This window comes from Bos indicus, chromosome 9, assembly GCF_029378745.1.
Source record: "Bos indicus isolate NIAB-ARS_2022 breed Sahiwal x Tharparkar chromosome 9, NIAB-ARS_B.indTharparkar_mat_pri_1.0, whole genome shotgun sequence".
In the NCBI taxonomy this organism is placed as follows: Eukaryota; Metazoa; Chordata; class Mammalia; order Artiodactyla; family Bovidae; genus Bos; species Bos indicus.
In genome coordinates, this window is record NC_091768.1 from 25,237,833 (window position 1) to 25,252,690 (window position 14,858).

General features: G+C 37.0%; 1 protein-coding gene across 1 annotated transcript; it reads right to left on the reverse strand.

Moving 5' to 3' along the window:
* Positions 1-4,290: 4,290 nt before the first annotated feature.
* CENPW (centromere protein W) lies at positions 4,291-13,746 on the reverse strand. Its single transcript, XM_070795823.1, has 3 exons — positions 13,446-13,746; positions 7,498-7,611; positions 4,291-5,575 (listed from the first exon to the last, which is right to left on the reverse strand). The coding sequence occupies exons 1-3, from the start codon at positions 13,569-13,571 to the stop codon at positions 5,549-5,551; spliced, it is 267 nt and encodes an 88-aa protein (XP_070651924.1). The 5' UTR covers positions 13,572-13,746; the 3' UTR covers positions 4,291-5,548.
* Positions 13,747-14,858: the final 1,112 nt, after the last annotated feature.

Here is a 14,858-nt window from a genome sequence, read left to right on the forward strand (position 1 = left end):
TGGCAGACAAATGGATAAGAAAGCTGTGGCACATATACACAAAGAAGTATTACTCAGCCATTAAAAAGAATGCATTTGAATCTGTTCTAATGAAGTGGATGAAACTGGAGCCTATTATACAGAGTGAAATAAGTCAGAAAGAAAAACACCAATACAGTATACTAACGCATACATATGGAATTTAGAAAGATGGTAATGATGACCCTATATGCGAGACAGCAAAAGAGACACAGATGTATAGAACAGTCTTTCAGACTGTAGGAGAACGCGAGGGTGGGATGATTTGAGAGAATAACATTGAAACATGTATATTATCATATGTGAAACAGATCACCAGTCAAGGCTTGATGCATGAGACAGGGTGCTCAGGGCTGGTACACTGGGACAACCCTGATGGATGGGGTGGGGAGGGAGGTTCAGGATGGGGAACACATGTACACCCATGGCTGATTCATGTCAATGTATAGCAAAAACCACTACAGTATTGTAAAGTAATTAGCCTCCAATTAAAATAAAAAAAAAAAAAAAAGATTTACATGTTCCAAGCCATGTATTGGACACTAGAAGTGAAGTCCTAGTCAGTTATATACTGGATGCAGTTTTGCTAAATCGTGTCTGACCCTTTTGTGACCCCATGGACTATAGCCCACCAGACTTCTATGTCCATGGGATTTCCTAGGCAAGAATACTCTAGTGGGTTGCCATTTCCTTCTCCAGGGGATATTCCCGACCCAGGGATTGAACCCAGGTCTCCTGCTTAGGAGGCAGATTGTCTACCACAGAGCCACCTGGGAAGCCCCATACTGGATAGAGAAATTAAAAAAAAAAATGTTTAAGATAAATTCCTTTTTCAAGTTGGTGGCAGGTTTCCACATCTGCCAGATGTACAGTACATGTACACTAGACAGTACAATAGAGGAAAGTAAAAAATTCTGGGAAGGGTTGAGGCATTTTCCAACACAAGTATCAAAAGGAACAAGCCAAAGCTGCTTAACAACTGGAGAACCCAATCTTCAAAAGGAAAAAAAAAAAGTTTCAGTTCATCTCATAGGGAAATTATTTTGTTAAGTACATTTCAAGAAATGCAATATCATTATAATAGGATATCCTAGAATTCTCATTTTATTTCCAAATTGTGCTAAACTGTAATTACATAATTCAAAAAAACTGATTTTATTCAACATACTATCATTAAATAAAACCAAGAGCCAACTCTATGTTGGGCACTTTTCGTAATACTTCAAAACTCTGAGGAAACCAGGACATAAATTACAAGCAGGACCAAATTCTGATCTACCTAGCAAGCCACAAGGGAAGCCCATTAAAATTTTAGGTGGGAGGATATCCAAAACAAATCTAAATGGACTTGTGATTCATTAATTAGGAGTCTCAAATCTACTAACCACAAAAGCAGTACTGGCACTCACCAGGGCCAAAGGTATATTACAAAACTCTGACAAATTCCAAACTGGCACTGTAGTTAGTGAGATCATTTCATGTGACAACTTTCAAGATTTTTTTCCCTTCTGTAATATTTATTAAAAATAAAATACTTTACTTAGCTCTTGGTAACTTCATCAAAGTCTTTCAGAACTTCTGTTTTCAAGAAGATAAACGTATTTTACATACATGTGTGGGGGGATGTGCGTGAAACAGAAGAGAAGACAAAGGACTAGCTACAAACTTAAGATCAAAGGAAAAATACAGTGCTGAGTTCCCAAATTTGTCAAAAAACAAACACAAAGATTCGGTGACCTCCAAATAGTATAGACCCAATAAAATCCATGGCAAAACACAATCACAGTCAAATTTCTAAATACTGAAAACAGGGGGGGGAAAAAATCTTTAAAGTAGCCAAAGAAACAATGCACTATAACACGAGAAAAACATTTTAAATTACAACAGATTTTCATCAGAAACTATGGAAGTCAAAAGGAAGTGATATAAGTGCTAAAAGAAGTTATAATCCAGTGAAATTCTTTATCCAGTGAAAATAGGCTTCAGAATGAAGGGAAATCAAGACATTCTCAGAGGAAGGAAACAAAAATCTGTCACCAGAAGATCTACCCTAAAGTAATGACATAGTGAACTTCCTTTTTTATTTCATTATTTTATTCATGGTTTGAAAGACTCAACATAATAGAAAGATGTCAATCTTCCCTCAAATTAACACACAATTTAATGCAACTCCTAACAAAACTCCAGCAAGGTTCTTAGATACAAACAAGATTATTCTAAAATGTATACGAAAAGTAAAGGATTAGAAAAGCCAAACAATTCTTAAAAAGAATCAAGTGAGGGGAATCATTCTATCAGATTTTAAAACAAATTGTATAGCCACAGTAATAAAGGCTATATGTTACTGATGGAGAGACTAAAACAAATCAGTGGAATGGAGAACTTAGGAATAAGCCCACACAAATATGACTGACAGATCTGTAACAAAAGTAAAGAAATTCAATAAAGGAAAGAGTCTTCTTAACATGGTGCTGGAACAAGTGAATGAGAGATTTAAACATAAAACAGACTATAAATCTTGTAAAATAATACAGGAGAAAATCTTCAACATGTAGGGCTTGGTAAAGAGTTCTTAAACATGACACCATATAGCACGACAAATAATTAAAAAATAAATTGCACTTCATCATAACTGAAAATCATTGATCTTCAAAAGATCCTGTTAAAGGATGCAAGGCAAGCTACAGAATAGAAGAAAATATTTGGAAACCACATATGCGACCAAAGACCTATGCCTAAAGAACTCTCAAAATTTAACATTAGAAAAACAAACAATCCAACAAGAAAATGGCATCAGATATGAAGAAACAGTTTGCCAAAGATAAAATATGGATGACAAACATATGAAAATATGTGCAACATCATTAGCTATTAGGGAAATGTAAATTAAAAAGCATGATTAAAGGGAAAAAAAAAACCATGATGAAACATTCCTATCAGAACAGCTAAAGTAAAAAATAACTATCAAGTGTTCATGAGAATAAGGAAAACATTACCACCTCACAACCTGCTAATGGGAATACAAAATGGTACAGCCACTCTGGAAAATAATTTGGCCATTTCTTTTTAAAAAACATTTACTGTAGAAAAAGCAAGAGAATTTCAGAAAAACATCTACTTCTGCTTTATTTATTACACTGAGGCCTTTGACTGTGTAGATCACAACAAACTGTGGAAAATTCTTTAAGAGATGGGAATACTAGACCACCTTACCTGCCTCCTGAGAAATCTATATGCAGATCAAGAACAGTTAGAACCAGACATGGAACAACAGACTGGTTCCAAATAGGAAAAGGAGTACGTCAATGCTGTATACTGTCACCCTGTTTATTTAACTTATATGAAGAGTACATCATGTGAAATGCCAGGCTGGATTAAGCACAAGCTGGAATCAAGATTTCCAGGAGAAATATCAATAACCTCAGATAACAGATGACACCACCGTTATGGCAGAAAGTGAAGAGGAACTGAAGAGCCTCTTGATGAAAGTGAAAGAGGAGAGTGAAAAAGTTGGCTTAAAACTCAACATTCAAAAAACTAGGATCATGGCATCTGGTCCCATCACTTCATGGCAAACAGATGGGGAAACAATAGAAACAGTGACAAACTTTATTTTCTTGGGCTCCAAAATCACTACAGATGGTGACTGCAGCCATGAAATTAATAGACACTTGCTCCTTGGAAGAAAAGTTATCACCAACCTAGACAGCACATTAAAAAGCAGAGACATTACTTTGTCAACAAAGGTCTGTCTAGTCTAAGTTATGGTTTTTCCAGTAGTCATGTATGGATATGAGAATTGGACTATAAAGAAAGCTGAGCACCAAAGAATTGATGCTTTTGAACTATGGTGTTGGAGAAGACTTTTGAGAGTCCCTTGGTTTGCAAGGAGATCAAACCAGTCAATCCTAAAGGAAATCAGTCCTGAATATTCATTGGAAGGACTGATGCTGAAGCTGAAACTCCAATACTTGTGAAGAACTGACTCATTTGAAAAGACCCTGATGCTGGGAAAGACTGAAGGCAGGAGGAGACGGGGATGACAGAGGATACAACATTTGGATGGCATCACCAAGTCAATGGACATGAGTGTGAGCAAGCTCTGGGAGTTGGTGATGGACAGGGAGGCCTGGTGTGCCCATTGGGTTGAAAAGAGTCAGACACGACTGACTGACTGAACTGAACTGAAACATATACTTACCATTCAACCCAGTAGCAATAATACTCCTGGGTATTTATCCCAGTGAAATTAAAATTGCATAAAAGCTGGTACACAATTGTTCATAACAGCTTTATTTATGATAACCAAAAAAAACCTAGAAATAATCAAAATATTCCTAATGAGTAAATAGCTATACAAACTATGGTACATAAATACCAGGGAATAGGATGACTCAGTAGTAAAAAAGGAACAAACTGCTATACGCAACAACTTGGAGGATCAAGAAAGTTAAGACAACTGAAAAAATCAAATTCCCCAAAGTCAAAACCTGTATGATTCCATCACAATGGCAAAACCATAGAGATGGAGAACAGATTAGTGGTTGCCAGGGCTTAGAGATGGTAGGGGTATGAGGGGGGTTGCATGTGCAGTGGTTGTGGGGAGCTGGGTGTAATTTATAAAAGAAAAGCATGATGGAGAACTTTGTGGTGATGAAATAGTTCTATATCTTGATAGGAGTGGTGATTACATAAATCTGCAAACGTACTAAAATGGTACAAAATTATACACATATTGTACCAAGTCAAATTCCTGGGTTTGATACTGTACTCTAATTATTTACATTGGGATAAAACTGGGTATGGAGTACAGGGGACTTCTCTGTACTACCTTTGCAACTTCACGTTGCAATGTATAATTATTTAAAAACAAAATGTAAAAACACAACTATTAGATGATACACAATAAATGATTTCTTGGGGGAACAGACGCCTATCTATTAAATGTGTGACTTGAAGAAAATCAGTCTGTTTGCTCTGTAATTTTTTTTTTTTGGTTTTGAAGAGAAATAGGTTTTAAAAACACTCTGCTGGTGTTTACAGTCAAGAAATTATTTCAGTATACTATTGGCCTAATATAAAAGCAGACTGCTTTGCTTATGAAAAGGTATTAAACAGTTAAAATATTTAAAATGTATCTAAATTTGACTGTATATTGTCTTCCTTCAGAGATTAAATTGATTCCCTAATTAACAGTGAGTACATCTAAATACTTATAAACCTAATTCTAAGAAATACATCTCTTCAAGCTACTTCATACACTAAGATTTCATTTATGATATGTAAAACATTTGCAATACCAACAAAAGGGAAGTAAAATGAACTTGAAATAATTCCTCAAAAACAAAGATTATATAGTTCTACATGTTTAAGATATTTCAATATAGCAAAAAACATACAAATACACACATCCTTCAACTAGCCAATGTTTTAATACACAATATTAACTACTTTATAAAAAGTGCTTTCATGATCTGTTACCACCTAAAATAATACATCATACAATTTTCAAATATGTGTTCTTTGACTTCTAACCTCTGCTCTTCTTTAGAATTACCTGTGAGGGGGAGAAAATGAAGATTTACATTATACCTAGGGCAAATAAAACACAATTACTCAACAAAAAGTTTAACAGTCCTATGTGTATAATATGCAAGTCTCTGAATCCATAAAAACCCAATTTGGAATGTGATTAGGGAATCTTTTGCCTTATAAATTGTCTTAGACTTCTCTAAAATAGTCTAATTCTCTCTGAGAATATGAAACATGCCTAGATTCTCAAAATCTAGTTTTATAATAGTCACTTCTAGATGTGAATTTCTTCAATTGTGCCAAAAGTGTCCAGATTAATGGCTCCCAACTTGAGGTTTATAGAAAATTTAGTAATTAAGGGAGTTAAGATATGTTCTAAAACTTGAAAATCCTATTATAAACCAGGAATGTAACAACCATAAAGCAATACAAATTCATCCAAACACCAAATTTCCTCTATTTAGGGTGGAATTATATCAGAGACCAAGGCCAGTCATCTCAAGCTGAAAAGCTTGTTACGTAGATAATTTTCACAACACGAAGCCCAGAAGAAAAAGTAAACAAAATGAAATCTTAAGTTGTAAAGGACAAAGAACATTAGAGACCAGAATATATATATACAAAAAAAATTCTTTTAAAGAACTTACCTTCTTTTAGGTAAGCCTACTTATAATTCACTAATAAAAGCAAACCAATCCTAAATTTAAGATACACACATAGACTCCTCATGTTCTTAAGCCTTGCTTTACCTGCAGAAAACACTTACATTGACTTTAACAGTCCAGAAACTAGTGGAAATGTTTATAATTGTAAGAGAATTTAAAGCCCCTTAAAAAATGCCAGGGCATGCCATTTCTAGACTCTCACGTAAGTCAGCAAGTAGATTTATACCCTAGGCCAGTACTTCTCTGTTCTACAAGATGTAGACTGCAAAATAAAATACTATGTACTCAAATTCATTTACAAAATTCTAAGTATATTATACACCCAAATTTACAAAAAGGTAAGTTAAACAGAGTTCAACAAATTACTGGTGTATTTCTCATAACTTTTGATAACTAAATATATAACTATATATTATAACTATAACTATATATAAGGTAACTTCTCATAACTTTACATAACTATAGTTATATAAAAATGTTTACATTGTGGGGAGCTGGATAAAAGGTACAGTGGAAATAGTATAGTATTTTTGTACCTCTCATGGGTCTATAATTAGTTCAAAACATTTAAATGTTAAATAAAAAATACTTATAAAGAGGTAAACTATAAAAAATAAGTCTCTCTCTCACATCATCCCCCAGTGAACCATGTGCCAATTTCTTGCGTATTCTTACAGAAATGAGCTCTCTATACATAACGTTGTAACTATTCAGGGAAGTATAATATAGTAGGTTATATCAACTTATTTGACCCCGAAGCCTTTCCTGTTGGGGCATCTATTAACATCGAGTGAAAATAATCTTGGGAACATTTAAGTGAAAATAATCTTGGGGATGTATACAGAAAAAAATTCTGCCTTAAGTTATCACACTCTATATTATATAGAAGTATCACTAAGAAGCAATCTTCTCTGCTTATGTAAGCAATTTGATTTAGAAGTCACTCAACTCAAAATAAATTTAGAAAAATTATTAGGTAAACTTAAAATGGTCAAGAAGAAAAGTTTTCATAAATTTTAAGGTAATAATGTTACTACAAATCACACAGATTAGCAGTCAAACATTCGTTTTCCTCTAAAGCAATAAAGCAATGGCCATGAATCTTTCCACCAGAAATCCATACTATACATAATAAAGAAAATCTAACTCTAATTAAAACTCATGAAAAGCTAAGCATCAACTCAGTCAAGGAAACTGAATAAGGAATCTAAATCAGGCAGAGGTGACGAACTAGGTGGTATTCTAAGGTAACTGTGCTCAAGAAAAGAATTTCAGATCTCACCTTTGCTGCAGCCAGTACATGCTCCTTTTTAATGACTCCACACTTACTCCCACAAGCATTTATCCGTGACTCTTCTGCTAATCGATGAACAAAGAGTAAACAGTTCAGATGCACCTGTAAAAGAGAAAATTCAAAACAATTTTTAAACTCAAACACTGATATTTTGAAATAATGACTTTTAAAAAGAAGACCCCAATTTTAATGCTGCACTATTTACTACTGTGATTCAATCACTTAACTTTTATTTAAGGTAACACAGAATTCAGTTTAATATAGGTCCATCTTAAAATTTCATAAAAAAAAGACTTAGTTACTACAATACAGGAAACAAGGATGTGTAAAGCTGACCAAAGGCCATAGACAATAGTATTACTCTAAAGGATCATTATATCAAAACTTAGGTAGGACTCTAAAAAGAACAAATATTTCTGTTTTCCATTCCAACTAAAGTTAAGTTTCCAATGTAATTTAAAATCCCCCCTAAGAAAAACATATCAACTACTGTATTTAAGGCTAATCATCTCTCATTCTACAGTCCAAGGTATAAAATTTTTTAAGAAGATATTTAATTTAAAATGTCTAATAAAAAAAATTTAATAATTGAAATTTTAAAAGTTTATTCAATTGAAAAGAGTAGATACAAAGGTCAAGTTACTTGTCATACAACAACATGAGAATAATCATATCTACTATTAATAATTTTTAAATTTCTTTTAAAATAGCCTTAAACTAGATAAAATAAGCAGAGAGTACAAAATTCAAAACTGCACAAGTAACTAGAGTTATATATTAGCATTGTGGGAAGCTGCAGAAAACGAATGGCAATTCTGTACTATTTTTGCCACTTCTTGTGAACCTACAGTTACCTCAAAATTAACATATAAAGCAAAAAATCTATAAAGATAAACCAACAAAAGTAAACCTCTCTTCAACATCATTCCGTAGTCAACTCTGATTGCCAGTTTCTTGCATACTCTTACAGAAACTTCTACATATATGTAAAAAATATATATGTATCATAAGATACGTGTATATACATATGTATCTTTATTTAACCCCACTATTTGAATGTGTACATTTTGCTAAATATATTACTCAAAGTTCACACTAGTCAATCAAAAAGTGCTACTCATTCTATATGCATATACCTTGTAAACAGTTAAGTGAGTGAAGTCGCACAGTCGTGTCCGATTCTTTGTGACCCCGTGGACTGTAGCCCACCAGGCTCTGCCGTCCATGGGATTCTCCAGGCAAAAATACTGGAGTGGGTTGCCATTTCCTTCTCCAGGGGATCTTCCCAACCCAGGGATCGAACCCGGGTCTCCCGCATTGCAGGCAGACGCTTTAACCGCTGAGCTACCAGGGAAGACCCGAAAACAGTTAAAGTAGAGCACAAAACCCAATTAAGTGAGAATGTATCCTAAAAATTCCCACCAAATAAAATATGTCTCATCTCTTAAAAAAAAAAAAGCAAGACTAAAGTGAGCTGCTGTCCTATTTCAATTCTCCACTAGTATTGAGTCTAGTGCTCTTGTATTTAAGTTATTGGTAATACTCCATCCTTTGTTTCTGCCAGGTGCCTGAAGGCACTACCAATTCAGGTTCAATTAAACAGTATCTTTAACATATAACTTCTTTGGTCATTTACTTAAAGGTACACATTCTTTGGGCTTCCCTGGTAGCTCAGTTGGTAAAGAAATCCACCTACAATGAAGGAGGCCTGGATTCGATTTCTGGGTTGGGAAGATCCCCTGGAGAAGGGAACAGCAGCCCACGCCAATATTCTTGCCTGGAGAATTCCATGAACAGATGAGCCTGGCGGGCTATGGTCCATGGCATCGCAAAGAGTCAGACAAAACTGGGCAACTAACACTTTCTTTCACTTTTACACATTCTTTGTAGTGAGATCAATTAATACACAACACTTAACTCTCCCCCCACAATTCACTAAATGCTAAATAACTAAGTAATGTGGTCCTTTCAATTATTACTTATTATTATTATACAGCAGAAATCTTTAGTGGATTGTTATGTTTAGGAATGTTTTAGTGATAACTGGGGAAAGTAGAGTAGTAGGGGATTTAAACTGAACATGATAGAGAACCTTTGGAAGGAGATATTCTTTTGGTCTTCTTTATCGTAAGAACTCTGAGGTAAATCACCCAATTGATTCTTTACACTATACCATGTCATTCAAAATATGTTTAAACTTCCTATGATATACCATTTCCTTTTGCAACAAAAACATTCCATAATATGGCACAGTTTCCTCCATTAATCTTCATTCTCTACTTCTAAACCTAAATAGCTTCCAGATACCCTCAGGATAAATTCCAAATTCCTTAATACTAAACCCCATTTGACTAGGTTTTTACAATTCCATCTCACGTTTTCCAGCTTCTAGTTCTATGCTAGGCCTTCTGAATTTCTTTCAGTATTCAAATACAATTTTGCCTACTGCCACGCTACTGGTTTATACTGAAAAGACAAGTCCTCCCAATACATAAGGTTAGATGGATCTATGGTACCCCGAACTTCTTATAACTGTACATACACATACATTAGGCAGCAATTTCTCACCTCTCTTCTTCAATGTAAGGGCAAAACCATGTCTACCTTCCCAGACATTGTATCCCAGTGAACTTTAGCCTGTGGCCCAATATGCAGTTAAGCAGTCAATAATTATCACTACATGAGCAAAAAAGCCATCCATATCTCCCCAAATTAGGCAAAACAAAATTTTTAGGCAATCCCAAATAAACCACATTCTGTTTTGAGACTTGAGTCCTTTACTCTTCATGGGCATGAAATATAGACACTGAATTAATACTACTTTTTTTTAACATCAGAATTTTTTTTTTTTAAACAACCTATTTCTCTGTCATAAAACAGTTAACTGGTGCCACTCAAGTGCACTAAAGTTTAAATTAAAATGGTCAGAAAAAAGCAAATTTTAAGGTTTCAGGTAGACAGTCAACCTTGGAAAAGGTAAGCCATTCCATTAAGAACTTACTTTGGGAAAATTTAAAAATTAGCTTCCTTGAAAGGTAAGCCAAAAGATAATTTACAAAGAAATATCCATTTGACTAAAAGACTGGGCCAACATGACTTCCTCCCCACTTTCTCGTAGCACTTTTTTGAGTTTTACATAAACCATAAGTACTCAGATATTTGCACAGTATCCCTTAGCGATAAATCTAAAAACTAACTCAGCCACAAGAAAGCTGAACAATCTGAGATTAACATATGCTCCCCAGTACTGGCCCAGGAGGGAGGGTATGGGGAGGGAGGAGGGAGGAGGGTTCAGGATGGGGAACACAGGTATACCTGTGGCGGATTCATTTCGATATTTGGCAAAACTAATACAATATTGTAAAGTTTAAAAATAAAATAAAACAACAACAAAAAGCCAGTGCAGGAGAACTATAACATAACACAAGGAAGTTATGAATAAAATGTTAGAAATACCAATCCACATATAGTTACATCACTCTCAAATTGTACACTCAGAATGTTCAAGGAATAAACACAAGGAATACAAAAAGTTCCCAATTCAAAGTTCCCAGTCAGACGGGAGAACAAAACCCATAAGAAACTAAAGACAAATGTGTGACAGTAGATGATAATGGAAAATAAGATAGACCGTTTCTAAGATGATGAAGACTTCACTGAGTAAGAGGCATTTGAACTCAATTTTGAAAGAACTGGTGTTTGCCAAGCAGAGTGGAATGAGGACATCTTCACGCAGAAGCATCATCTTACGCAAAGACAGCAGAGAAGATTAGTTTTGTGTTAAGACAATGGGAGACACAAAAGGAGATATGCATGGTGCCTTCTCCTCAAGAAGCTGTGTACCACACTGGGAGACAACACTGACACACAAAACTCTTAAGAGAACACTGTCAGGGTCCCAGTAGCTAAGCTGTATGATGTAAATTCTATGGCTATCAACATTTAGAGAAAAAGAAATAAAAACAGATTGCCTCAATTGTAGAGAAGTTTATGGATGATGTGGGACACCTGCTGGGTAAGATTATTAAGTGCCAATGGTAAGCAGAAACCCTAAGTAAAGAAACCAGAGTGATGCATGACATACATAAGACTGTGAAGGAGAAATAACAAAAGCCAAAGATAAGCATACAATCTAGGGACAGACAGTGGCCAAAAGAACTTCCTTTCCCCTACCACTGCAAATGCTTAGAATTTCACCTCCCATCCTTTCCTGTACCACCTGGATCTGACTCCACAACAGAGCCCACCTGTCCATGGGTCACTTTGGGGCAAGCAAGTGTGAATGTGGGAGGAATCTGACTACTTGAGAAATTACTGGCCAAAAATTTGCACCAACTTGTAATCTCCTTCCCCTCCATTTAGAACCCCAACACCAGTGGAAACTTCACAATTAATAACTTAAAATTCTTTTGAAAATCAATTTCACTTTCATACAGCTCACTTGTGTCACCTTAATCACTACCTTCGGGGAAGGAAGGTAATAAAATAGTATGTATTGTCTTTTCATACAGAGTCTAAGCAAGGAACCAAAAAGAAGGACAGGAGATATTAGAAAGGCCACTTTTATAAAAAACAAAATTTAAAAAGTAGTTCTGGCTTCAGAGAAAGGAAAAGTGAGGACAATTCTATAGTAATCTAGCAAAAATAGAGATCCTAAAATCACAGGCGGCAGTAGAGAACTAGCAGAGGCTACAGAGAAAAGAGATGGGGAGGTGAGCGAGAAAAAAAACAACGTAGCTTAGGAACAGATTATTGCATTCCAAAGACACTCTCCATGTCATATATCCCTATTATCCACAATTCATTATCCTTGATCTCCTGGAAATTAGGTGCCCACCTGTAGTGGTTCCTTTACTCCAAGAGCTCTTATAACAAACCACAGGAGGTGCCTCCTATGGTACAAACCCAGGGCAAGTGTTCATTCTGTTAGAGGGATAATATATTCCAGGCATTCAACATAAAAGCCCTCAATTTATTTCAAAACAGAAATATTAGAGTGGTTTGAATGTGAGCATTTTTTATTAGGTGAGCATTATGCAGTAGTTACTACGAGTCAGGTAAAATTTTAACGGTTGGCTTGAAAACTAAACTAATAGGTGTTCTCCCTGTCTAGGAAAACGAATTCACACTTGGGAGCATACTACTTACAAGCTTTTGGATCAGTGTTCTTTAGTAAGTAAACTGAAGCGGAAGAAACGGCAATGTATTTAATAAGGTAAAGAGAAGGCAAAGGAAAGAAGACCAGGAGAAATGCACTTTTGAAAAGCATGTCAGAAATGCCTTTTACAGTTTAACTACTATGAAAGTAACCCACCCTGAATTTCAAAATCTATTTTTAAAAAACTCTATCTTCGAACCTTCACAAATTTCACTAAGCATAGTATAAGTACCAGACTGTGCCCCTGAAGAGTGATATTTAAAAACTAAAAGCAGTTAGTTTATTCCTTAAACTTAAGCTAAAAGGCTTCCGTTAAAAAAAAAAAAGTCAGGATATCTACATTTCAGCGGGCCCCAAAACAACTTAGCGTCGGGAATACTAACAGGCCCAGGTTTTGCTGTGAATGCCTCAAACCTAGGCCTCAAAAGAGCTAGATTGGCTGTTACTATTCAGTCGCTAAATCATTTTCGACCCCATGAACTGCAGCACACCAGGCTTCCCTGTCCTTCCTTATTCTCCCTGAGTTTGCTCCAGGTCATGTTTATTGAGTCAGTGATGCCAGCCAACCATCTCATCCTCTGTTGCCCTCTTCTCCTCTTGCCCTCAGTCTTTCCCAGCATCAGAGTCTTTACCAATGACTGGACTCTTCGCATCGGGGTGTCGAAGTATTGGAGCTTTAGCAGACTGGCTGGAGGGGCGGCGAAATAACAGGCTGGGGGGTTTATTTCCCCGATCTATCCCCGCCCCACTGCCAGTCTCTGAAGGGACAAAATCTCACCAGTAGGTCGCTACTCGTCTCCAAACGAAGGTGAGGCTTCTGTCGTTTGAAAATGCGCTTTAGAAAGCCGCGAGGAGCCTTGCGCCTTATCATCTTCCTCTGCGAGACCGTGGTGGAGAGCGCCATTCTCACCCTCGGGTTTTGGCAGCAGCCGCCTCAACTTCCTGGGTCTTCCCTGCGCAGCACTAGAGCTCACGCCAGCGAGTACACCAAGAACCCCGACTCAGACGCTCCCACAGGTCCCGAGACCCCGGCCGGAACGTTTGAATCTGCCGCCACAGAGCGCGCCCGGCGCCCGGTAGTGACGTTAGGGGCGCGCAAACCCGCCCCTTGGCGCCCGGATGTTGGTGGAACGCACCCTTGGTGGGCGTTCCATGACGTCACAGACGGGGAGGGTTGCGGGTTTCACCTTAAGTAGCTGTTGGAAGCGATTTCTCCAGTGTGCCATAAAGATGTTGGAAATTTGTGGAAAATGCTGGTATGCTAAGGCAGTCACGCTTACTGTCCCAGCTTTCACTCTCTACTGAGCCTAAGACCAATGAACGAAAAAGTAGATGAATAGAAGAAGTTTGTCATGTTTTATCAGGCTTCTTAAAGAACCAATGCCTTCTTAACAGGGCTTGATTTTCTAATATTAGCAGCTAATATTTTTCACTTTTACATAATTTTATCTGGGTCTTACCTGAAGTCTTTTCATGAGTCAAGCTTTTGTTTACAAATGCTGCTCTGTTTAATTTTAAGCCCTCTCTGCTTAACCTTGCGATAACTTATGGCGTAGTTTAAATGCTACCTCTTTGAAATCTTTATTTGCAAGCCGTTAACTCTTCCATTTTCCGTGCCACCCCTATAAGTTCTCAGACTTCATCCCACAGCACCTGAAGCACCATCCACTGGTTTCTTGGTTTAATAGATCTGGATATGCCTGCGCTTAGTCTCTTCAGTCCTGTCTGACTATTTAGGACCCTGTGGACTGTAGCCCACCAGGTTACTCTGTCCGTGGGATTCTCTAGGCAAGAATACTGAAATAGGTTGCCCTGCCCTCCTCCAGGGTATCTTCCCCACCCAGGGATCTAACAGGTCTATTGCCTCTCCTGCAACGGCAGGCTGTTTCTTTACCACTCGCACCACCTCAGTCAGTCAGTCAGTTCAGTCGCTTAGTCGTCTCTGACTCTTTGCGACCCCATGAATCGCAGCATGCCAGGCCTCCCTGTCCATCACCAACTTCCGGAGTTCACTCAGGCTCACGTCCATCCAGTCAATGATGCCATCCAGCCATCTCATCCTCTGTCGTCCCCTTCTCCTCTTGCCCCCAATCCCTCCCAGCATCAGAGTCTTTTCCAAGGAGTCAACTCGTCACATGAGGTGGCCAAAGTACTGGAGTTTCAGCTTTAGCATCATTCCTTCCAAAGAAAT

Excerpts from the sequence above, each read along its gene's own strand:
- CENPW (XM_070795823.1), bottom strand. The coding sequence starts at position 13,571 with ATGGCGCTCTCCACCACGGTCTCGCAGAGGAAGATGATAAGGCGCAAG. Across the intron at positions 7,612-13,445 it reads AGACGAGTAGCGACCTACTG|GTGCATCTGAACTGTTTACT; the intron begins GTGAGATTTTGT and ends TCTCTTTTACAG. Across the intron at positions 5,576-7,497 it reads ATGTACTGGCTGCAGCAAAG|GTAATTCTAAAGAAGAGCAG; the intron begins GTGAGATCTGAA and ends TCCCCCTCACAG.